We start from the raw sequence: 25,032 nt of genomic DNA on the forward strand, positions 1-25,032 counted from the left end.
AAGCTTTACTCTGGCCGTAATCTTACCGGAATTCCGGATGGAAATTGATGTGACCGGAAACTTGTATAATACCTATCTACATTGATATGTCACAATGTTCGAGGATAATTTTGTATCTGATTTCCGTATATTAACTCTACCACTCTCGAACAAGAACAAAATAGATTTGACAATAGAACATTAGTCAAATAGGTATATTTATGAACGTGGATTAAACTTTAACAGGCAACATTGTGTAAACCAATAGTAATAATAATGATACAATGAATTAAACTTATCTGCGTATAGAAAAATAACGATCAAAATTACAATATAAAAATTCATTTACAATTTTACATGTTAGTTTAACAAATTTAAGATTTATGTTGTCATTCAGAAGAGAAAAAACTTTAAAAATAAAATACAATTTTTAAGAAATATAATTTTTTTAATTGTTCTGCAATAATTACAGAAGACTATGTAAAAATATTATTTTGAAAAATTTAAAGCTTTTAAAATAATAATTAGAGACACTTAAGCGCTTTATGTATAGGTACTGCAGTATGTCTGCATGTGTATATAAATTCCCTTAAAATAGTTTGAAGTTATTTTAATTATATTAACTGAAAGAAAAATAATACTGACATTGACCCTACTGTACATAATAATTTACGGTCATTTAAAACAATTTTAACTGCGCAAAAATGTGAAATGTAACTGCGCTTTAAAATAATATGCCAGCTAGGTAATAAGTTTTTATTTTACACCATAGTATACATATTCGTTATTTTTATCAGAATCTAATGCTTCACTTATACATAAATAATTTTGTTCTTAAAAATTTTGTTTCTCGACGAAAAGATAATACTTTTTGTCATCATTAAAATCCTGTAACTAATTAAGTGTACTTTATTTTATACATTTACACAGGACGGAACAGTTCAAGTCTCTCGCGACGAATTCGCTAAATACTGGGTGGAATTTTTCTCCTCCGAAGATCCAATGGCATTGGGCAACTTCATTTTTGGCAAAACATCGTTCAACTAAATTACAAAAAATTCGAAACGCGTTTCGAATTTTTTGTATATTTTTTTCTTTATTAACTAATACTTAAAACTGTGGTAAAAAAATATCACATACGTCAAGGATATTCATAACGATAAATCTTCATTAGATATCATAATATAATATCATATAATATATCATATTCTATTTAAATAATTAGTCTACAAGCGTAGTAATTACATTTTATCTAGTATATAAATATACTATCTTAGTCAATTCTTCGTACTTATTTCGTTTAACTATTGTGATAAGGTAAAATATGATGTTCAATATATTATTTATAATATAATTAATAATTCATATTACAAGTAATATTAAACAACAATTATTATTATTGGTCTAGACTCTAGAAAAAGAATACTTGCATTCTGTTCGTGACTTATTCACATAAAAATAAAATCATGTAATATCATGCGTATTCATATTTAATATTAATAATTAAAATAATAACAACTAGCATATCGTACGTTGAACACATTTTTTTAAACTTTTAAGCTTATACACATTTATAAACATGTTTTTATAACACGCAATTGGGGATTAATTATTACGTCAATAGTAAAAATTAAAAATATATATATATGAGTACCACAAACTTCAGAAAAGTTGACTACTTTAAGTCGGTAAAGAAACAATAGCAATTTTATTCTAAAATGATCTCGTTGCCAAATAACATTATACTATATTAATATAGTGTAAACTCAGGGTAACGATTTAATAATATATAAATCAATACAATATATTTGTATAAAATCACAAATCTCATAAATCACACGTTATTCAAATAACAATAATATTATAGCATCATATACATAGTTATCATAACAAATATAATTATTAAACGATTGAATGGAAATATAAGTAATACGAAATCGAAAACAATAGTAAAGCTAATATTACTCTATTATATATTAATATTATGTATGGCCAGCTATATAGTGGCACAGTAGAAAGTCAATAATAGTATTGAATTTTGTGAAACAGTAAAATAGTAGAACATGTTTGTGTGTATTCATTATAATTATTTTTTTGTATTTCTCGGAAATGTAATACGTTTTTAAAGGTATTGGCCATCATTTCTGTAGTTTTTGATTCAAAAAAATATACATACATAAATGTAACATTTCAATCATGTTGTTTTTTTTTCATATCATAAATTTTCAGATGTCTCGTCGGAGTTAACAGTAGTATTTGATGTTGCCTGCCGATCGATAGATCTAGCAACCTGTCTAGCATGCACCTCATCCAGTCGATCAGATATCATATCACTCCTCGCATTAGTCTCACTTACCTAAAAACAAACAATTTTATATAAAAAAAAATAATTAATATAATCTATCTTACTCTATAAACTGGATGTGTTCCAATTATAGACAAGGTAATCTATATTAGCATACAATAACTACATGATGAAAAAAGTATTCACATAATTGTTTCTTATTCGGTGAAGTGAAAAATATCTAAATGTAATATAATTACAATTTAGAGAATAAATGTGATCTGACGTGATTATAGGCATGATTCTATTATTTAAATATGTGCATACTTATTTTAATACCTTAAGAGTGGATACACATTTAATCTTTTTTCACCTTAACAGTTTGTTTGAAAACAATTCAAACTGAGTCACGCAATGTACGCCTTCATTTACATTTAGCAGACAAAAGGTATTTTAATATTTTGCTTAAAATTTAATAGAGTTAAGAACAATTTAAAACTCATTACAATCTAAAAATAGCTAAAATAGTAAAATGGTAGGTATGTAAAACCTATGCTGAGTTTTTGAATACGTAAATAAGAATATATCTGTATGTGAGTTTTGTGTCAAGTGCATGTATTCTTAGTAAAATTAATTCAGATATATGTTTTCATTACATAATACATTGTACAGGAAATAATGTAAAATCTAAAGGCAACGATATTCTAATTTTCTATCTTATCCAATACCAATTAATTGTACTTTACTTACTTGTCTGAATAATCCCAAACATTGTTCTTCCAATCTTTTTAATCTAGCTGCCCTCCGTTGCAGTCTTTCCTCCTCTTCGGGCCGTAATATAGCTGTATCTTGTTGCAGTCTTTCTTCTTTTTCAGTTCTTACAACTATTTCATCAGTTTGTAATGTATTGTTTTCATTTGATTGTAAAGTTATTGGTGTTGAAGTACTAGTTCCTGGTATTTCAACTAAAACTTCCGAAGAATCTTCATTCTCCGATGTGGTCCGTCGTCCGGATCTTCCGTATTGTCTTTGTAATTCTTCAAGCCGCTCACTTATGGAGTCGCTGGTTCGAGAAGTACGTACCATTTGATTGAGCAAAGATCTACTCTGTTTCTCTAATCTTTTAATCCCAGTTGCTTCAGTTTCTGACTGGGGTTCGTCTACTGTTTCTGTTTCTGAGGTATCTAAAGATAGCGTTTTTAACCAACTCTCGTCATCATCACTACAAGCTCCACTGTCAGCAATGGCTACTCGGCTCTCGTCATCTTCAAACCCACTTTCTACTGATGTACTACATTTTCTTCGAGCGAATTCTTCTCGTAACGACTGCCAATCTTCTTGAGATTGAGTGTTCTTCAATCGGGCTTCATCCCATTTCTCTCGACAATATTCTAGCTCCTGTTTAAGTTCAGTTAATACAGTTCTCTTATGTTGCAATTCGTACCTTAGAATCTTCTCGTGAGTATGAAGTTTTCTATGTTGAGCATTAAGCTTGGCTACAGCATTCCACGCCTTCGACAGTTCGGCGGACACAGTTGAAAGTCTTTGTTGCTGATGGCCAAGTCTTGATTCCAAATGGTCGTTGAGAGTCTTAAGTCTACCGATATCTTTCACCAGAGAATTTTTTTCAAGGATAAGATCTTTAAGCTTCAAAAATGTTCTACTCACAGAAGCCACTCTTGATTCATTTGAGTCATCTGGCTGAACCTCATTCGCCGTTTTATTGTCATAATGACCCAACAATTCAACAAGTATTCTCCAAACTTTTGGTAGATTTGAAGCAATTTTTTCCCTATTTGACGTACATTCTACTTCTTCGGAACGCTCCAATGTATCACCAGCAATATCCATCAACACAGAGGCCGTTTCATTAATATCCCCGTTGAATGTCAAATCAGATATCAATTCTCTATTTTCCTCTAGCATCCGAGCAAATCTGTCAAAGTCCGGCCCCTCGTCACCAGATAATAAGGTAGAGAATAGATTATTAACTAAAGCCATTTGTGATGCAAGACTCATTCTATCTGCTGATGTAGTTATGTATTTTGCTTTCATTTGTTCGTATTCAATTTGCTTACCTTGAACATCTGTTTCAAGTTTTGCTATAAAGTCATTCATACCCTGCTTACTGTTAAGTTCTTCTGCCAATTTTGCTTCTAACAAAGAATTTTTAGCTCTTTCTTTATTAATTTCCCTTTCATGACCCATAGCTGCTGCTTCTGCCCTTTCTTCATATAGTCGACGTAAATTCCTGATATTGTCGATTTGCTTCTGGTACTCCACTCGCAAATCAGCCAAACATTCATCCGCGTGCGATTCCATTTCTTGTAATCGTTTTTTCAAGTCAGTCACCTATTATAGACGTAGTTATCAATGATTGTTCAACACGTTATGGAATTCCATAAATACAATGAATTAATCACCTGTGCTTCTCTGATTTTCAACATATCATTGCTGATGTTTGCTACTTGCTTCAGAGCTTTGACCTGTTGTTCTAATCCTTCTTTTTCTTTTCTCACCATTTCCAGTTCTTCTTTATACTCCCTCAATCGATTCATCTCAGCTTTAATCGACGAAAGAGCGTCATGCCGCCGTTCGCGTATACTCGCCAAATATCTGTCGAATTCATCTGGGTCTTTGGCATCAATAGCAGTATTTTCAAAAGATTCGTCAACTAAATCCTTATAATAATAATAATAATAATAATAATATAATAACAAAAAATTTATGTTTGAACAATAAATTAGTAGGTATAAATTATTACCGGTGCTGTTATAGCTGGCAAATCTGCCGGACGACTCCATATTGCGCCCATCTGAGATAGTTGCACTATAAATAAATAATAACTTATATAATTCTGATATGCAATTGAGGTTTAAATTTATTAGAATTTGATAGGTCACTAAAAAAGCATAGTTCAAAATCTATTTTTATTTTTGACCTAAATTAAAGAAAATATTTATAATAGGTACTTATTTAGTTCAACTACACAATATACTTCCAATTAAATGTTATAGTGAATTATAAACGTATTGAATAATTTATTTAAAATATAAAGCACTATAACTGACTTCTTTAAGAATACATTTACCTATTTTAAATTGTAGACAAAGGGTTAACATAATTTATTTTTTCTTTATAAGATTATTAAAATTAAATAGTTAACAATTAATTATCTATTCTGTGCTAAACTACCTTAAAGAATTCAATGACATTTATTCATTGTATAACATCGAATAAATTATTTTTACAGTATAATATCAGTACCTATATACTTTTTTTTACTACACTTTATAAAACTCTTCAAACAAAATTTTAAAACTACGTAATTTATTGTAAAGCAATTATCGGTCGATCTACCTATGATAGAACCGAAAAATACTAACGATCACGAACCACGGCTAAAGATAATATCTACACATATGATGTTGGTATAACTAAATTAAAAAAAAAAAATTAATTTAAATTCACTAGAACATTAAATAATAATACTACTTAGTCATTATATAGGATCTAAAAAAACAATACGGCGATATCGAAACCGAACATATTACTAGTAACACATTGGCAATTTGCGTTTTCGAACGATACGAGTGTTAATTTTTAATTTTAGTTGTTTTAGACGCAAAATGCGCTCACACCTCACATATCACGTGCGATGTATAAAAGTATGCCGATTGTAATGTATATAATATAATATATCTACCCGCATAAACGCAATTATAGCTATCAATTTATCAAGTGCGACGTGTAATTACATAAGTAAATAAGTAAAATGTCACGTTACCTGGTCAGACAACAAGATTTTCGTACAATTGTGTATTAGTGATGCTGTGTGTCCGGTCGTAGTGTGATGTCGTGTGGTGTGGCGCACACACGGTCTATAATTATAATAAGTATATCTGCTGCGGTAGGTACTCAATCCGTGTCGGACTCTGACGCGTGCGCGCATCGCACGGGTGTTTGCTAATCATAGCCAGAGGTCTATTTTTACGGCTAAGACGCAATTCTCCGGCCAAATTAAATCGCATTTCGGTCGGTGTACTCTTTTTCTTGAAACGCACGCGAGAGTCCGTCCGACGCGATAATGGCCGGCCGGCCGGTTAGCCAGTCGACGAGACGCGCACAAAGAAAATATCATATAACTATATAAGAAACTAAAAAAAAATAATAATAATTTACATAAACAAGTTAAAACAGCTGCCTTCGCGGCAAACCGAATCGAACCAACGGAAACTATACAGATGGCCGATGATTTTTGGCCAAAAGTTGTAAGTCGATATTTTTTTCCAAAATCGTGTCAAATTAATTATTCTTCCAAAATGTATACACATTAAAAGTTCGATATTTATTTATAGTGATTTGTTAAGCGAATAAAGTCCTAAAACAATGGAAGTTTAGATAAAACATAGATCAATATTTTAACACGATACCAATATGGTAATAGCTTATGAAATAGAAAAACTTATAAGGGTTAATCTTTGGTAAAATTTGGCTTTGAATATTGTGTCTAACGGATAACCACGAATATACTAGTAAAAAATGAATCATATTATACCTAGAAAAATATTGTTAAGCCCGAATGTCATGACTCACGAGACAAAAAAAAAGTATGGTACACGTCCTCATAATTTAGTTAGTCACATCACCATAATATATTTGTGTTAAATTTTAATTCAATGATAAATCATTGTACTCATACGAAGAGAAAAGACAATGTGTAAAGCCTCCATATTTCTTAACAATACTTTATAATGTATAATATATGTAAATTATATTTGGCATAATTTATTTTATTCTTATAAATTATTATAATTTAATATTATTAATATTTAATAATAACTTAACTACCTACAATAAGTCTTTAACGATGTAAAGGAAATAAATGGGAATAGGTAAATAGCATAAGATTAGTCAAAATATTTTGAAAACGTAATTGTGAATAGAAATTAAAAATATTATACACATAAATATTATATATGTGAAATTATTTAACTCTCGATGTGAAAAGCTTCAAGTTCCATTGATTATTATTTTTTTGAAAATATAATAAAATAACAAAATTATTAAAATTTTTAGAGAAAAAAACAAAATTTTTAGATTTAATTACATATATAGTTCGGAACAAGATAATAGTATTGGTATACTTGAACTTGACAATAGGATATTATAAGATCTAAATTCTCTTACATTAGGTAGTAAATTAAATTAGATTAGATTTTATTTTAATGAATTTGTTAATCATGAATATTATTTATTTTGTGCAATAGACGCTAACCGGTAGAATGCCCAAAATTATATTTATCGAGCCTACTTACACTAAAAACATATTGCATGCGTATTAATACACGGACTGTTTGTGTCCCCATTAGCTTCTCTCTGTCGCTATTGAGTATTGACGAGTATAAATGGACCAAGTTGTATGCCAATCCCGGCTACCAGTCCATTTCTTAATAGGTGTCTGGTTTAACGAAAAATAGTTAAGACCAATAGATTCGTCGCTCTTACCAGAATCTAAAATACGTTTCAATAAGTAATTACAAATCGTATAATAAATTATAAAATAATGACGAGAATAAACAATTCTTTTTACATTTTTAATATTAATGATAACCAGTTTTTGGTTTTTGTTTTGTTTTTTCACTGGTTATTGGGTCAACAAGTATGTAGGCAATAGATATTTAGCCTATTTACCGGTACACACTATTCGTCGAGATTTAAATCATTTACGAGAAAATTCCAATTTACTAAGTAAATACAATATGCATTTAGAATATTGAGATACCTACCGTTTTATAGTAGTAAAATTGCAATGCGTTGTAACCACATGACACAATGGGTGTATATAATAATATTATATTCAGATGGTACCCGAAAAATTGTTCGTTTTATTAGGATTTAAACTTTGTGCCGACTAGCGAGTACGTTTTAGCGATCGATTCCGCATTCGTATAATATATATTATGTCGGGTTATAATATTGGCACGCGGCCCATTCGTTGTTCTCTTCCGGAAAACGCAATTATTAATATTATTAATCGTGTATTCGACACAACGGCTATATTTTATTATTACTTACGTACCGACTACCCATACCAATACGTACGACATTATTATATATATATATATATATATATATAGGCACCATATACGCTCGATAATTCGAGAGCATAAATGGTATAATGTATGTATTTTTATTAAATATTGTCACCAGTATTTCGAGGATACGATATTTTTTATACTATTTATGGACCTGTTGTGTTCAAAATTTAAAGAAAATCACTCCTTGTGAAAATTCAAATCCGCTTTTATCGAATTTACATGCTTGAGATGATTTGATCAATCGCGTTGAAAATATTACCAATCGCTCTCGTTGGAATCGTACGAATGCAACATCGGTTATTAAAAAACAGCGTTAGACCGAAAAAGATTCTATGATTAGCTGACGATTAAAGCTTATAAAGTTTTTACATATAAGTAAAAATGCACGAATTCCGTTGAATAAACACCCGTTGAATTTGACAATACTTCAGGATTGAAATGTTAAAATAAATACAAAACAATAATAATAAATCAAAGTTAAACAATTCTGAGCGAATACAGTCTGTCAGCCTAATATTGGTAAGTAGTATTAAGTAAGTTATGTTTTATAATAAATTTACATTAGCCGGTAAGTTTAACTAATTTTTTACAAAAACTAATAATATATTATTTCATTTACTATTACTATATAGCTGTTAATTGTTTTACTTATAGGCTTAACATACAAGTCAATACCGATGTACCGTATAGAACACTAGAACAGTGTAAATAAGTTTATGGTATACAGCTTTAAATGAATCTAAGTAATTTTAAAAAATACTAAATAATAACATAATTTCGCAATACAAAAAGTAATTAAAAATGCCAATTCCCTACGAATAATATTTTTTGAATTTACAATCAAATAGCTAAAATCGTTATGTTTTAATGTCTAATCTTGTCCAAATTTCAACCTGAAATGTCTATAAAAAAAACTCTGTGGGTATGTATTTTTAAGACTTTATAGGTTTTTATAAGCTAATAAAACATACAGAGTATCTTGTATTAGATTGATAAGTATAGTGTTTAAAATAAAAAATTTTATGAATTTTTAACTAAAAACTATTTTCTACAATTTTTATTTTGATAAATTATGTCCAATATTGGAACTTAAACACTTAAAAAAAATTGCTTTCAAATATTTTTATATATATAAATTGCTAAAAGAATAGATAGTTAATAGGATTTTCCAACACGCTAAACTATTTGTTTAATTCCAACAAAAAAAACTTATGATAAATCTTATTGTAGTAAATTAGTCTTTGGTGTTTCAAATTTTTCAATTTTTTTTAAATATTCTACTAAAAAACAATTTGTAAATTTTTATGTTTTAACGAATTTTGTAAAAAAAATTACTTCAACTAACGGAAAAGTTTTCTAAAATACTCATGTAACCAGAATGTACAGTGAATTTAACCACAATAAAATATAAATACGTTCAAATACCTAATAATGTCGCACGGAGCAATAGCCATAATATAAGGTCAATGAAGTTCACATCATAATATTACACAAATATGCTATTTATATAAATGGCTGTTCCGTTCTTTAACTTTTCGTTAACGTTTGTGCTCACTGCTGTGTAATATAAATATATAACAATACAGATTTTCAATATCTTTTCTATACGCGTGTGATTTATCGTTGAAATAGATATATGGAAATTAGTCTCAGACCAATTTTTCCTTCTTTTTTTTTTTAAGAGTTTATTTTTGTAAATCGGAGACTATAATATAGTGTATTACTGTATATTGTATTATTATACATTTATACTACCTATCTACGATGACGGTATAGTATCACAGCTTAGTCTGCATTGCGTTACTGTTGCCGCCTTGGCAATCGGCCATGTTATTATCCTACATATTATTTGTATGCATAATATTATAAACGTGCTTTTTTTTTTTTTTTTGTTTTGTTTAAATGTAGCAAAATTGTTTCTAAAAAATAATAATAGATTTGTCCTCGAGACTTGACTTTTAGAATGCGCAGAAACCTTGATCTTGAACAAAACTTGCATGCTCTAAATGTTTTAATATTCTTTTGAATCTACAGTTGTACAACTGAACAAAGGCTTATATTATTTAGTATTCGATAAATATCTTACAATATTTCAAGTAAAGCATACTATAACTTTACCAAGAACCGTGGTAAATCATAAGATTTAAAATGATCAGAACCGCCCTTCATTACCATAAAAACCCTAATACCGACCCGACTGAATACCATTTATTTCTTAACACATATACAGTTATACCTAAACAATTTCGTATGTTTTCGTTTCATAAGCTATAGATTTCCGCCTCATATATTTAACTCCAAATAAATAAGGATATATTTATTGTATGGTAGGTACATAAATCATACCTCTTTGAAGTCCATTTGCATGAGCCATTTTAAAAACATACTTGCACAATAGATACAAATAAATAATAATATGAAACTGTGATTTATATTTTTAATAATTTCAAAATAATCAAATTTACCACTTTCCGTTAAAAATGTTGTAATATTATTTATAATTTGTTCTTTGTTTTGAACTACGCAAATTTACGCGTATATTTAATAAGCATATATATTACAGTTTAACAAGTTTGTAGTCTTATATTTATACTATAACAATAGTAAAAATAATAGGTTACGTATATCTAAGACTTAATGAGTCGTATTTAAGCAACTTCACTGCGCCAAATAGATTTTCTATTTTTAACTAATCCCGAGATAAATAAAACAAACAATTAACAACAAAATATATAAATATTATAATAATGCATGAATTATTTATGTATTTTCGAGTAAAAATGCATTCAAAAGATCATTTTTATGTTTCAATATCGTTTTGATTTTAAGTCCTAACTTCTAAAATATGTAATTATATACTTGCATAGTATATAATTACAATAATTATAATATATAATCGCTCTTATCTACGTGAAAGTTTAAATCAAAAATTATTCTCGTGACATTTAATTTAATTTGTTTTTCACATTTTCGTACACGACTGTGTGTGTGTTATATCATAGATACTTAAACTTGCTGGATACTAATATATACCATTGTCAATTCAAAAGCTGTCACGCAGACCCGACGAATAATCATCGAATGTTAAACAGCATATAGTTGACGTCTCTATATACATGAACATCAACTATACACTGCAGCGACTCATTTCGTATACAGACCATCGGCATTCAATGTGACTGGGCGCACAACAAACACATATATAAATATGTATAATAGGTTGATACGGATATATATATAATAATATATTATATGTGCATGTACCATCATTTCGTTTGGCCGTTCAACCGAGTTGAATAATGTCACCATGTACATAAAGCGGTGACGATTCAGACAGTGTTTTATATGCACAAGTCGAATACATAAATGCATTCAAATTTGTTTGAATGTACATATACATTATATACCTAGCTATATACAGTATATTACTATATTATGCAATAGCTTTATCTGTAGGTGTATCGTAATATAGATGTGTATATCGATTGACGTTTATTTTTGGTTACTCGCTTGGTAAGTGTCACCGTAAGATCGTTTTATAACACGCTTACTATTCAAAAGACTATATCGTACAATATACGTACGTATAGGTCAGGGGTGGCGAACCTTTTTGGGGTCAAATGCCAAATTTTCCCAATCAAAGTTTTAAAAAATTTTTCACGTGCCCAAAATAAATTAAATTTTCTAAGTTTAAAACTTAGTTTACTGATGTATTATATATTATTTTATTAAGTAAGCACACCTTTTTTTTGTTATTATAATTTTGAAAATGTATATAATTTATTTCTTTGAATTTCTTGTAACAGTTATAATCAAAACATAATAAATAGCATAATTTTTAATAGTTTAAATTTTTTCATGTGCCATTGAAATTTGGTCAGCGTGCCACCTTTGGCGCGCGTTCCGTAGGTTCGCCACCCCTGGTATAGGTAAATAAAATGTGCATCGCGACGACTCGTCTAAACTTTGAACCCTTAAAAAACGATGAGTACGATATTCGACGTACCTGCCTATATTTTGCAAGTGATCAATACGATATAATGCTATATATATTGTTCTACATATCATCCTAATAGATTTCCCCTAGATCGCTTATAATATATATTATTAATGCGTGTTCCTACATATTATTATTCTATTCAATTATTCATGTTATATCTACGTATAAATCTTGATTAAAACCGAGAATCTTGTGTCAGTAATAATATGATTCAGTATACCTAGACTATAAAAAAATAGACAACGGGTATGCAGGACACTGTAACTGATTTCATTCTTGCAAATTATCCAGTACCTACTTAAATTGATGAAGGAAATACCTCTTTCATCTTTTCTTTTTTAAAAATATTTTAGAGTATAGGTATACCTTATAATATTTTTAGAGAGACGCAAAAAAGAATTCTTCTACAATTTTAGTAAACATTTGTAGTTATTTATAAATCTTGCAAACAATATGAGGCGTTCAAAACTCTTCATGACTCTCACACGTACCAATCAAAAAATAAAAATTATTTTAAAGAATTTCTATAAGACTATAAGATTTAAATAGTCAAATTCAAATAGGTAACGAATTTTAATAACTGAACAGTTAATGACTTTTGTATTCAATACGATGAAGAAAGTGTTCGAAGACTACCTAATAACAACATTTCAGTTGAATGGAAAAACTAATAATTTAAGGATTTCGAAAATTTAAAGATTCAGAATATTTTCTTCGATATCTACCTAGAAGTTCAGCTAAGTTCACTCTTTACTGCTACCTAGCTAATACCTATGTTATAAGAATACATACGTTATTGCCATATTTTCATCATATATAGTGTAAGGGTCGAATCTGGATCCATAGGCGCAAAAATTTAGAGAGGCTATTATAATTTACATGTTTGTACTGTGTGAATGCTTCCTGAGATATATAAAAATGGAAGAGGATATATACAAATCATTTTGGGGGGGATATGATTAATTTTAAGGAGGCTTAGTTCCAAAGCCTCCCTCAAATTGCGCTTATGTCTGGACCTCTCCCATTGATTGAGAGACTTTAAAATTCTTAAAATGCAAACCACTGATAGTTTTTACATGTTAAAAAATTTTGAACCCCCCTTATTTGAAACATTTCTGGATACGTCTTTGATGCTTAATGAACCAAATTATAATTATAACATCTAAAAAAACAATTATAACTTCTGAACACGTCATATTATTGTTAGTATTTATTAGGTACCTTCTACCTAGTTGTATGGACCTGTCATTCAATTGTTTGTCCAAAACAAATAATTAATGTAACAATTAATATAGCTACCTAAAAAATATACACTATTTAACTTGAAATATTACTAATGTATCTAATTAATAGCTAATCCTACCACATTTTGGTCCATTTTTATTTCAAAAGAAATTATTTACTAAAACGTTTCACTAAAACATACCATTACAAACCAATACTGCATCAAAATCTATTAAAATGCGTTGTAAAATTGGTTTCAAATTAGTTTATGATAAGTACTTAAAAATATTTGATATTTTTACATTTAGTTTAGATATATTTTCAAATTTAATATTTCCATACCCTAAACATTGTATGGACCAAAAAAACGATTTGAAAATTCCAATTGCCAATATCACGTTTTGGATTTTAACCCCTCGAGTGCTAATAAAGGAATGAAATAGGTATACATAGATATATCTACCAATTATATTAAACATAAATTGGACGGGACTTTATGAAATAATACAAGTACATGATAATGATAATATCTCTATTACTGTTAAGTGTAAATAAAGGTCGTAAAGGTTACGGTATTCATAACACCAGTGGCGCACCAGTGGAAGGACTCTGGGATCATTAAGTTCATTTTTATTTTACCAAGGTAGACAATAAATTATTATTATTATATATGCATATTATCATAATTTATAACATGAGATTTAAATGCATGATAATAACAATAATATAATGAAAATACATTTCTTGACTGGACCACATAAAAATAAATAAATACAACCGAAATAAAAAATTAATGTGTAGTTACCTACTTAGCATAGCTCAATAATATTATTTTACATTTTTACTGTATAACACGCAAAGGGAAAAAAACCTAAAGGAATAACAGCTATTTTCATAAAAGGTGTACCTACTAGGTACCTAAGTGGCTAAGTACCAAAATAGTGAAAATGCATACATTATAATGTCATATCATCATTCATAATTATTATAACAACTGGAATAATTAAAGACATTAAAGTTGGGTTTTATATCAGTTATTTTTGGGATGTCAAATAAAAATGAATTACAACCAATATCCAAAATCTAATATAAAAACCGTAGGTAACCAAAAAATGGCATCTATCAATACTCTTAAACATTACGAGTTATTTTTACTTCTACACATTTGACACCTATTAAATTATAAAATAATAACTAGAAAAAGTCCAGAAAATCCACAATATAGTCGATAAATTAATTTTATCATTATTCATTAGTTGCTTAAAAAATTATTAGAAATACCCACTTACAAAGTTAACCACCCCCGCGGGCCACGACCACGAAATTTTTTTCTAAGTACAGCCTTGCTTGACTAAGTCTTAACACTATTTAAGTACACTGAAAAATTAACTAATTATAATTGTAAATTAACTATAAGCTAAATTATAGCTCAATAGCTGATACATAGGTAATTTGTTAATCTATTTCATCATTGTTTTTCTTTTGTACATATTAGCATATTAGCACTATATTTAAATAAAAATATGTAATAATCAGGGGTTCTTAACAGTACATACATAATTTATATCTTGTTTGTAATATTAATACTATTTTTTTATTACCGCTATATACCTATATTGTTTATGTATGTTTACTTTTATCAATGGGCTAAGCCCATAAAATAACATAAATAAGCAAATAAATATACTATTTATATTATCTAGAAAGTAGGTAGGTATGAACCTTATATTATATCCTTTGTCCTGGCAAAATATTATTATCATAATGTATTGTTTAAATGTGTCTGAATATCTTTTGGGAGAGGGCCGAGGTGGGCGTGTGTATACAATTGTTAGCAGAGTATACAGTTAGCATATAGGTAAGTAACTAAACTTAAATTACATTTTAATTATTACATCTAAATGAAGAATACAAAAATATAATTTTGTTTTAATATAAAATTATTACATAAGAGTAGAAGATTAGGTTACTTATTATGCATTTATATTAGCTCACTATATTATCAACTATAAATACTATTTTTATTAATATTATTACTGTAAAAAATATTTTATAATAAACTATTCAACAAAATTATTTTACCTACAGGACTACTTAGGCGTTATGCTACATAATTATTATGGATTATTACTACAAAACAATTTAATTACATATTGCACAAAAAATGATTTATTCATCATTGTAAAGTTGACACTATAGGTAAATCACTATTTGATGTACATTGGTTCCATTACAGATTGCTAATAAAATTATAATTAAGTGATTCATTTGTCTTTATCAGTCAATTATATCATTTATAGTATACTTTCAGTTAGGTATTAATAAAATAATAATATTATTATTTTTTTAAATATAAATTACTAATTAGTAATTAGTTAAAATACTAAACAATTTCAGTGGACCCAACTATTAATTTCAAACTAAAACATAAATGTTGTATAAAGAATGTTAATCCCATAACAACTTTAGTAGTTTACTGATTAGGTCATATACTTAGTGCACACTTTCATCTGATATTGGTATTATTTGAACTGAATGTTCAACTTTTCAAGGGTAACAATAATATAATGATATGTTTGTACATCAATATCATAATAAAGTATGAACATACATTTTTAATATATTTTGGTAATAAAATTGTGGCCATAAGGTGTTCAATATTGGTAATTTAGATTTAACTCTTTTTCTGATTATATCAACACATAATATTATTATTATATGAATTTTAGTTAGTGATATCAAAAGATATTTACTAAGTACTACATGTCTACCTTTACAGCCATTTTTTTGTACCTTTGATTACTATTTGATATTTCTGAGTGAGGTATTTTAGTCTAACAGATATCTAGACATTTGTATAACAAAATAAAAATGCATCAGAACTATTTAATAACAATTTAAAAAAAGATATATATTATTTTGAATGTATATACAAGATTAATAAAATATATTATAATATGTAGTATGAATGTGTGTATATGATACAATGTTTATTTGAACATAGATTTAATTTCCTTCAATGGGGTTTTTATTTTTTCTAAGCAAATGGTAACTTGGTAGCAATTTAGTCAGAAATTCACGATGACCTCCAGGAACCTAAAATTATACAACAAATTATTGTTTATCAAAAACCAAATATTGAATTAAAAACAAATTAATTTTTTTTTTACTTACAGATGGTTTACAAAAAGCTTTTTGTCTAGTACAGTTTTTACCGTACACACAAATGCCATCTTCAATAGGCGCAGTTGATGTTAAGTGACAACCTGCTCCAATAATGCAGTCATTACCTATTATTAAATTTCGGCCAACATAACCTAAACATTATTAAAATCAAATGTTTATAATTGAAAAAATAAAAATAAATATATATTCCATTCATATTAAGAAGGAACCTTAGAGGTCAACTTGAACACTGGGATATAGTTTTAATATACTGCAGGGATATAGATGGTTGATTTGGTAAGGTTAATTATAGACGGGTGTTATCCAACTACCACAGACAAAAACTGGCCACTACAATACTACAGAGGCGCCTTATTAACGTAAATGGACTATGTTAAGTTATTTCCATACTTTTAGATTCAAATATGTTATTGTCTCCAATAGATTTGACTCCGTCAATAGTTGAATATACTTCAAATACATTATTAGAACCAATTTTCAGTGTAACCGGCTCAGACTGTTCTTCTCCAGGTAAAAATCTATTTAGAAATACATTTTATTAAATCAATATATAAATATTCTATAAGAAATTATAAAATTATAATTGTATATTATCATAAATAATATACATTTTATCTTTATAAAATATAAAATATATAAATAATTACTTTTAAAAGGTTTTATAATTATTTTTATTTTTATGATATAATTTCCATTCTATTTATGTATCTAAAGCTTTTACTACTCTCTGACAGTTTTTGCTGCCTCCACGTCATTTCTCTCAATCATGAATTTTATCTTTAATTGTACTCTCCTACCCTTTCCAAGTTTTTCTCAACCACATCTAACCACTTAATTATAATTTCTATATAATTCAATTGTATTAAACCTATCATTTCTATTAATTATACAAAATAATAAAAATTCATTCAAGAATGATTGAATAATTATTATTTATTAATACAATAAAGTACAATTGAATTGGTAAGAATTATTTATTTATTTATAATGGCATTTTATATGCTTGATATTATTGAGACTTACTACCCGTAATAACACTAAACTAAAAATGGTAAAACAAAAATTTAGATTTATCAATTGCTGTTACAAAAAGTTCTGTTATAAGAGATAAGTTTCTATAAATAAAAATTTGCTTGTACTTAATACCGTTAATATAGGTAGTTAAAAAATTTAACTTTATTAAAATAAAGTTGGATCAGTGAACACTGAATATGAATGTGATATATTTTGATTATTTCTAATTACAGTTGTATTATAATGGATACAAATATCAGTTTGATTGTAAATCAGATTCATATTTAATAATGATACTCACTTGTGAATAATATTAACATATTCTTCAATTATATTATTTTCTCCTATTTCAATGGGTCCAGCTTCGGCAATTAAAGTTACACCAGGATGAATTATTGTAGACGCGCCAAAACTAACTTGACCCTTTACTTTAATTTCTTTACAAACCATAGCTCCCTGACCAATTCTAATCCTAAAAAGTCAAATTATTATTTAATGCACAGTTCTAATGGGGAAGAAATTATTGTTTCCTAAAGAAATAATATCCATATTTACTTACTTAGATGACATTTTGAGACAAAATCAAAGTACAAAACTATTGTAAGTTGTTGTAACAACCCAACATCTAATATTTTCTTAAATTAAATGAATAAAATTATTAAAGATACAATAATATTAATATATTATAAAAATATTAAAAATCACTCATTTCAGAATCTTACGAAAAAAAAATCGATTACTTTTTTATGATAACAAAACAAAATAAATATTTACCAAAAATTGATAAGTGATAAAATTAAAATGATAAATTCGCACGTTTTTAGATATTTTGTATTTTGTATTAAATTATTATTTCTAACATTAACAAAAATGTTATAAAATACGTTGTACATCTAACTAATATAGTAATACTTAAAACTAAATTAAACTATTTAATTTAAAATCAATTATATAGTTCTTAATAATACATATTAACTAATATAATGTTAATTGTTAAAAGTAATATGAAAATTACATTATTTTATTGCAAACATCTGAATAAATACAAAAGAATTGGATGTTACTATTATTCTATAGATTTTAAACACGGTAAATTAATAAAGTTTTACACAATTTTTACATTTTTGTTTGAAGTTTAAAGGTTTAATATTTTCAGGAGAAAATCAAATATTACCCATGAAGTATGAACCTAAATTAGTTGAAAAGTCTAAAAATATTCTATCACCAAATTTTAATAGTATAAATCATAATATTGATAATCCAAAAACTTTTTCCATCATATTGCCACCACCAAATATCACTGGATCTTTGCACTTGGGCCATGCACTTACAGCCACTATTCAGGATATTATTGTTCGATGGTTCGTAATTTAAATTTAATTTAACTTAGTTATTCTTTTTGTCAAACATTTTTTTTTTTTTTTAATTAGGCACAGAATGTGTGGTGTTGATATAGTGTGGGTACCAGGTACTGACCATGCTGGTATTGCCACCCAAGTAGTTGTAGAAAAAAAATTATTTGCTGAAAAAAATATCAACAGACATGATATTGGTAGAAAAGCTTTTAACCAAGAAGTGATAAAATGGAAAGAAAACAAAATATCAATTATTAGAAATCAATTAAAAAATCTTGGTGTAACATTAGATTGGAACAGAGAAATTTTCACAATGGATGAAGTAATTAATTTTTATGGGTACTTGATTTACTTATCCCTTGTCTTTTTTAACAGTTTAACATAATATCCAATATGTTCTTTATAATTTATTTTAAAAATATTTAAATCTAAAAATATATTTTTAGAAACAAAGCAGAGCTGTTAATGAAGCTATTATACGATTATTTGATAGTAAACTCCTATACCGAAAATATTCATTAGTTAATTGGTGTTGTTCTTTGCAATCTACAGTTTCTGATATTGAAATAGATCATAAAGAAATTTTAGGAAGAACTTATATTAGCTTACCAGGAAGTAATAGGCCGGCAGAATTTGGAATTCTCACTGACATTGCTTACAAATTTCAAAATTCTGGTTTGTATCTACATTATAATTATATTAAATTATTAGTTTAAAATACATTTTTTACTGGTTATTAGATCAAGAAATTGTTGTATCAACAACTAGACCAGAAACTATACTTGGAGACGTAGCAGTTGCAGTAAACCCTGATGATGTTAGGTATAAAGGACTTGATGATGTAAAACTATGGCATCCTTTTAGAAAATGTACTATACCTATAATTTATGATAGTTCTGTTGACAAACATTTTGGAACAGGTATTTTTATCTAGAAGGATTTAAATATTTAATACTTAAATTTTATAAATATTTCATTTTTTTTTTTTTGTTTAAGGGGCAGTGAAAATAACTCCTGCTCATGATATTTTTGATTATGAGTTAGCTGCCAAGCACAATCTTCCTATTATAAATGTTATTGACGAATCTGGAAATATTAACTGCAAATATGATGAGTTTAATGTAAATTACAATGAATAATAAATCTAATATATTTATGTAGAAGTATAGAAATATATTTGTATTGTTTTTAAATATTCAATTTTAGGGTCTACCAAGATATGAAGCTAGAACTATTATAATCCAAAGATTAAAACAAATGAATTTATTAAGAGACTCAAAAGAACATAAGATGTCAATTCCTATTTGTAGCCGTACTGGTGATATAATAGAACATTTACCAAAACTTCAATGGTATTAAAATTGTTTTGTATATATTTAGTTTATTTTTTATTCCTTATTTCTATTAACATCTAAAACTGTTTCTTTTTAACTTTTTAAGGTTTATTAACTGCAAAGAAATGGCTCAAAAAGCATCAGAATCATTTAGAAATGGTAAATTAACTATTGAACCTAGTCATTATCAAAATCAATGGCTTTTGTGGCTTGATAATTCCAAGTATATAATTTAAATAAAATATGAATATGTATTTAGCATGATTAAAAATTATAAATATATTTTTAGAGATTGGTGTGTATCTAGACAACTCTGGTGGGGACATAGATTGCCATTGTTTGAAACTAAATATGGTTGGATATCTGCTCATAATACAGATGAAGCTAAAAAAAAAATTGGAACTAAAATTAAACTTTCGGAAAAAGAAATGTCTACTTTAGATATTCGACAGGAAGAAGATGTATTAGATACTTGGTTTTCCTCAGCATTACTACCATTCTCTTCATTTGGTTGGCCCGACAAGGTTAATAATATTTATATTGAACATAACTATTAAATGTTTAGTATTAATTACAATGCACATTATTTTAGACTGAAGATTTAAAGAAATATTATCCTTTGAGTGTTATGGAAACTGGACATGATATTCTAACATTTTGGGTTGCCAGAATGGTGATGCTAGGAACATTTTTAACAGGATCACTTCCTTTTAAAGTAATATTTATTGAAATATATAATTTACACTTAAGAATTGTTATAGCATTTTTATATGTTTAGAATGTGATTTTGCATGGTATGATATGTGATAGTCATGGTAGAAAAATGTCCAAAAGTCTAGGAAATGTTGTTGATCCTGAAGATATTATAAATGGAATTTCATTAGAGGTAATCACTAAAATAATTATTTTATTTTTAACTCGTTTCATTGTATATATTAGGATTTACAAAACAAAGTTAAAGCCAATGCTAAATCTGGTACAATATCATATGATGAATTAGAAAAAGCTTTGGTGGGACAAAAAAAACTATTTCCAAATGGTATTAAAGAGTGTGGTACAGATGCCCTAAGATTAACTCTTGTTTCTCAAAACATCAAAAGTAAGTTAAAATGATTTTAAGCACAAAATATAAAATTTATTATTTCTGTAAATCATTGTAGATCAAGTAATTCACTTTGATGTGAACGAATGTTATCAGAACCGTATGTTTTGTAATAAAGTATGGCAAGCTACAAGATTTGTACTAATGTGGGCGAATGAGAAAAAAGTTCATGACTATATGTCACTGGCTCCCATTAACATAATGCAATTTTGGATACTGAGTCGTTTGGGAGATTGTGTTCATACAATGAATAACTCATTCCAAAATTATGATATTTACATTGCTACAGCTAAATTGAGAAAATTTTTTTACAATGAGTTTTGTGATGTTTTTTTGGTATAAATCATTTTAGCATATTTTATTCAATTATGTAATGACTAATAAATTAATTTACAAAATTAAAATTTTTTAGGAAACATGTAAACCTACGTTTGAACACGGTACTGATGAAGAAATTCAAACAACTTGCAAAGTGTTATTATATGTTCTGGATACATCTCTTAGACTCATGAGCCCAGTTATGCCATTTTTATCAGAAACTCTTTATTGTGCCTTACCTGGAAAAAATAAAACACAAATCGCATATACTAAGTTTCCTGAGTCAATTGAAGTATATCTATTATATAATATTGTATACTATGTAACACATCTGTATTTAATAAGTATATTTATTTTTTAGTATATGCAATGGTGTAATAAACAGTTAGATGCTGATATAAGAATAGTGAGAGATATAATTACAGCAATACGTAGAATTCGATCAATAAATAATTTTAACAAAAACCAATCTGAAAGTATTATAAGTTAATATTCAATTTTTAATCTAAAATTATATGATACATTTTATTTTTAGTTATACTACATTCAAAATGCCATAAATTATTACATAAGTATGAAGATATTATTCAACATTTATCAGGATCTACAACATTATGTTTCTTAGAAGAGAACTCTAATTTAAAGTTGCATTCTATTTCTGACATAGTTGGTGATCATACTGAAATTCATCTTCTTTTAAAGGTATTATATCAGCACTTGAAATGTTTTGTTTATCTTAAATATACTATACATACCTATAATCTATAAATAACATTTATATGAAGATAATTACCTGCCTGTAAAATTTGTAAACATTTTAAAAAGAAAATGTATTTTTCAGGGTGGAAGTTTAGAATACAAGAAATATTATAGTATTTTAAATTCAAGACGTCAACGTTTACAAAAACAAGTAATGAAAATCGAAAAATCACTTTCATTAAGTAAAAATATTCAAAATAATACTGACAATGTAAGAGTAACAAGAGAAGATAAGGTACATAATAATATCCAAGATTTGATATATATCTATTAAACATATATCTAATACATTTTTAATTATTTAGTTGCATTCATTGTTGGAAGAAATAAATAGAATCAGCGTGTACATGAAAACTATCAAGGATAAAGAAATAGTAACCGAATAGGCAATTTTAACAATGAATAAAATAAGGTATTTCAACAAAATAGTCTGTATACAAGAAGAAGACTGAATAGAATTTGTCTCAAATTATGATAAGACCTTGGTAGGCAGGAAAATTATTGTTTCTATAAATATAATAAAGTTACCAAATTAACTAACAATTCTTGTAATTAATTTAAATGAGCATTTACTTATTACCAAAATCTGCCTATACAGACTGATTATTACTTTTTACTTATTAAAGTTTTGGCTTAGTTAACTCTAAGTTATTTTAAATTATATTTTTTGTATTTGTTTTGTCATATTTGTATAGACAATTTAAAAACAAATATTTGAAACACAATCGCCTAAATTAACTATAAAATAATGAATTATTACTATTTAAATATTACTGGAAATAATTCTAAAAATCCATTCATGATAGAATTTAAATAATCTATTTAAGTATATGACACAAATAACTGACAGACAAAAATGCCTTAATCAATATGGTAATAAGATAAAAAAAGACATGAAATTAGCCATACAGCATCTTGTCACATGCATCCCATTTTTGACATTTTGTTACCTATACAATATTTTTGTGCTAAATAAATTGTTTACAATTTATGTGGTTTTTTCTTTTCGAAAATTTGAACTGTTAAAAAAAGTCATAGTAATTAAATAAATGTAATAGGTTAACTTGTTAGTTGTTAATTTCTAGTCTATTATTATCATTAAAATATTTTGTTTAAATGTAAACTATATCTACTCGTTCATTGATCTATATTTTAACATTCAATCTATAGATGATTCTTATCTGAGACTGAATATTTCTTCAGATGAGATGGTGTCAGTGTTTTATTTTGTTCAAGTGTATTAATAAGACATTCGAAAGAATAAGTTCAATATTCACACATGAGTTACCTAGTTAGGTTTCCTTATAAGATGAAAATACCAATGTAAGTCTTGTGACTTGTATGTCCAATTTGTATTTAGCTGACATTATGACAATGAATTATTATTTTCTGGTGTTGGATATGATTAATTAGGGATCTGACGATTTTTTAGTTGATTTTTGAATAGAGTTTACCATTTAATTTTAAGGCATGGATTGTATCTATTCATATGTTACGTGTGGATATATTCAGTGTCCGTGAATTATTCAATTATGCCAATATGGGAGGAAATCTACACGATTTTGATAATTTGATTGGTTATGAGGATTATGTTTTTGATGCTTCAAATGAGGTTGCATTTAATATGTACCTATGTGGCTATGTTGCCGTTATTGAGTTAACTGCACTTACAGACACTTACAGAGTCACTTAAGACGAAAACTTTATCGTGGTTATTAGTGTAAAGTGAAAAATACGCGGCTGCTAGTTATTGATGAAAGTTTCTGCAGTGTATATGCTGAAAAAGAGAGTAAGTGTGTGGAGAGTGAGATTTTCACTGTGAGCAGTGGAGGGATAGATGGAACTAATAAAGCCATTAGTTGTTTTGAAAGCAGCTGTATAGATTTAATAATATAGTATGTGTTAGGACCATAAAAAAAATATTGGATGGTTCCATCCTATAGAGTTACAAGTTACAACCCCCTGGTTAGGACACCGTAGAGACCACACGGACCTCCGCTTTATTATTATTATTGTTGTTGTTATTATTGTTGTCTTTAATAGCTCCCGATAGCAGTATTTAAACGACTGCTATTAAACAACTAACTAAAATACTAAATCTTTAGTTCGTATGTTAAACGTAATACAAAGTCTAATCACAAACAACCGTACAGTTTAAACTTTAAACCACAGAATAATAACTACCACACGCAGTTAGACAATAAGTCCGTTATTATAAAAGTTACATAACCATTACACACGACCAGAATGGTCTCAAAATTCAAATAGGTACTCGCAATAAAAATAAATCAACTAATTCAGATAGGTACTCGTAATAAACCTTAGTCCCACCACTCGTCATTATGAAATAAAGACTTCTCTCAAACTAGAGAAGAC

The 25,032-nt window shown here is 27.5% G+C and overlaps 4 protein-coding genes across 4 annotated transcripts in view; 2 read left to right on the top strand and 2 right to left on the bottom strand.

Annotated features, from left to right (window-relative positions):
* The window catches only part of LOC113557966 (calexcitin-2), a 76,845-nt gene extending 74,672 nt beyond the window's left edge, over positions 1 to 2,173 (top strand). The window contains exon 7 of the mRNA XM_026963507.1: positions 910 to 2,173. Coding sequence (XP_026819308.1) covers positions 910 to 1,026 — 117 coding nt within the window. The 3' untranslated portion in view covers positions 1,027 to 2,173. The remainder of the gene's footprint in view (positions 1 to 909) is intronic.
* LOC113557955 (myosin-J heavy chain) lies at positions 1,768 to 6,178 on the bottom strand. The gene is made up of 5 exons (XM_026963498.1): positions 6,051 to 6,178; positions 5,028 to 5,092; positions 4,687 to 4,944; positions 3,014 to 4,615; positions 1,768 to 2,335 (listed from the first exon to the last, which is right to left on the bottom strand). Exons 2-5 carry the CDS (start codon positions 5,076 to 5,078, stop codon positions 2,195 to 2,197), a joined length of 2,052 nt encoding a protein of 683 aa, XP_026819299.1. The 5' UTR covers positions 5,079 to 5,092; positions 6,051 to 6,178; the 3' UTR covers positions 1,768 to 2,194.
* Positions 6,179 to 16,478: 10,300 nt separating this feature from the next.
* On the bottom strand, positions 16,479 to 18,509 carry LOC113549156 (dynactin subunit 6). Its single transcript, XM_026950332.1, has 5 exons — positions 18,348 to 18,509; positions 18,090 to 18,260; positions 17,165 to 17,292; positions 16,763 to 16,905; positions 16,479 to 16,684 (listed from the first exon to the last, which is right to left on the bottom strand). The coding sequence occupies exons 1-5, from the start codon at positions 18,356 to 18,358 to the stop codon at positions 16,595 to 16,597; spliced, it is 543 nt and encodes a 180-aa protein (XP_026806133.1). The 5' UTR covers positions 18,359 to 18,509; the 3' UTR covers positions 16,479 to 16,594.
* Positions 18,510 to 18,742: 233 nt separating this feature from the next.
* Positions 18,743 to 23,218, top strand: LOC113560866 (valine--tRNA ligase-like). Its single transcript, XM_026966977.1, has 18 exons — positions 18,743 to 18,877; positions 18,945 to 19,149; positions 19,219 to 19,465; positions 19,590 to 19,818; positions 19,884 to 20,063; positions 20,140 to 20,264; positions 20,350 to 20,495; positions 20,584 to 20,700; positions 20,767 to 21,001; positions 21,070 to 21,192; positions 21,256 to 21,363; positions 21,417 to 21,576; positions 21,638 to 21,915; positions 21,992 to 22,189; positions 22,259 to 22,373; positions 22,433 to 22,599; positions 22,739 to 22,891; positions 22,962 to 23,218. Exons 1-18 carry the CDS (start codon positions 18,772 to 18,774, stop codon positions 23,040 to 23,042), a joined length of 2,973 nt encoding a protein of 990 aa, XP_026822778.1. The 5' UTR covers positions 18,743 to 18,771; the 3' UTR covers positions 23,043 to 23,218.
* The last annotated feature ends 1,814 nt before the right edge of the window (positions 23,219 to 25,032 follow it).

This window comes from Rhopalosiphum maidis, chromosome 4 (genome assembly GCF_003676215.2).
Source record: "Rhopalosiphum maidis isolate BTI-1 chromosome 4, ASM367621v3, whole genome shotgun sequence".
Taxonomy (NCBI): domain Eukaryota; kingdom Metazoa; phylum Arthropoda; class Insecta; order Hemiptera; family Aphididae; genus Rhopalosiphum; species Rhopalosiphum maidis.

What these genes read in the sequence shown, in the direction of transcription:
- LOC113557955 (XM_026963498.1), bottom strand. Translation starts at nt 5,078, where the DNA reads ATGGGCGCAATATGGAGTCGTCCGGCAGATTTGCCAGCTATAACAGCA. An exon ending in TGAAAATCAGAGAAGCACAG is followed by an intron (nt 4,616 to 4,686) that starts GTGATTAATTCA and finishes CGTCTATAATAG; the next exon opens with GTGACTGACTTGAAAAAACG. An exon ending in GTTTGGGATTATTCAGACAA is followed by an intron (nt 2,336 to 3,013) that starts GTAAGTAAAGTA and finishes GTTTGTTTTTAG; the next exon opens with GTAAGTGAGACTAATGCGAG.
- LOC113549156 (XM_026950332.1), bottom strand. An exon ending in TATGTTAATATTATTCACAA is followed by an intron (nt 17,293 to 18,089) that starts GTGAGTATCATT and finishes ATTTCTAAATAG; the next exon opens with ATTTTTACCTGGAGAAGAAC. An exon ending in AAGCTTTTTGTAAACCATCT is followed by an intron (nt 16,685 to 16,762) that starts GTAAGTAAAAAA and finishes GTATAATTTTAG; the next exon opens with GTTCCTGGAGGTCATCGTGA.
- LOC113560866 (XM_026966977.1), top strand. Translation starts at nt 18,772, where the DNA reads ATGTTAATTGTTAAAAGTAATATGAAAATTACATTATTTTATTGCAAA. An exon ending in CATTTACCAAAACTTCAATG is followed by an intron (nt 20,496 to 20,583) that starts GTATTAAAATTG and finishes TAACTTTTTAAG; the next exon opens with GTTTATTAACTGCAAAGAAA. An exon ending in TAACAAAAACCAATCTGAAA is followed by an intron (nt 22,374 to 22,432) that starts GTATTATAAGTT and finishes TTTTATTTTTAG; the next exon opens with TTATACTACATTCAAAATGC.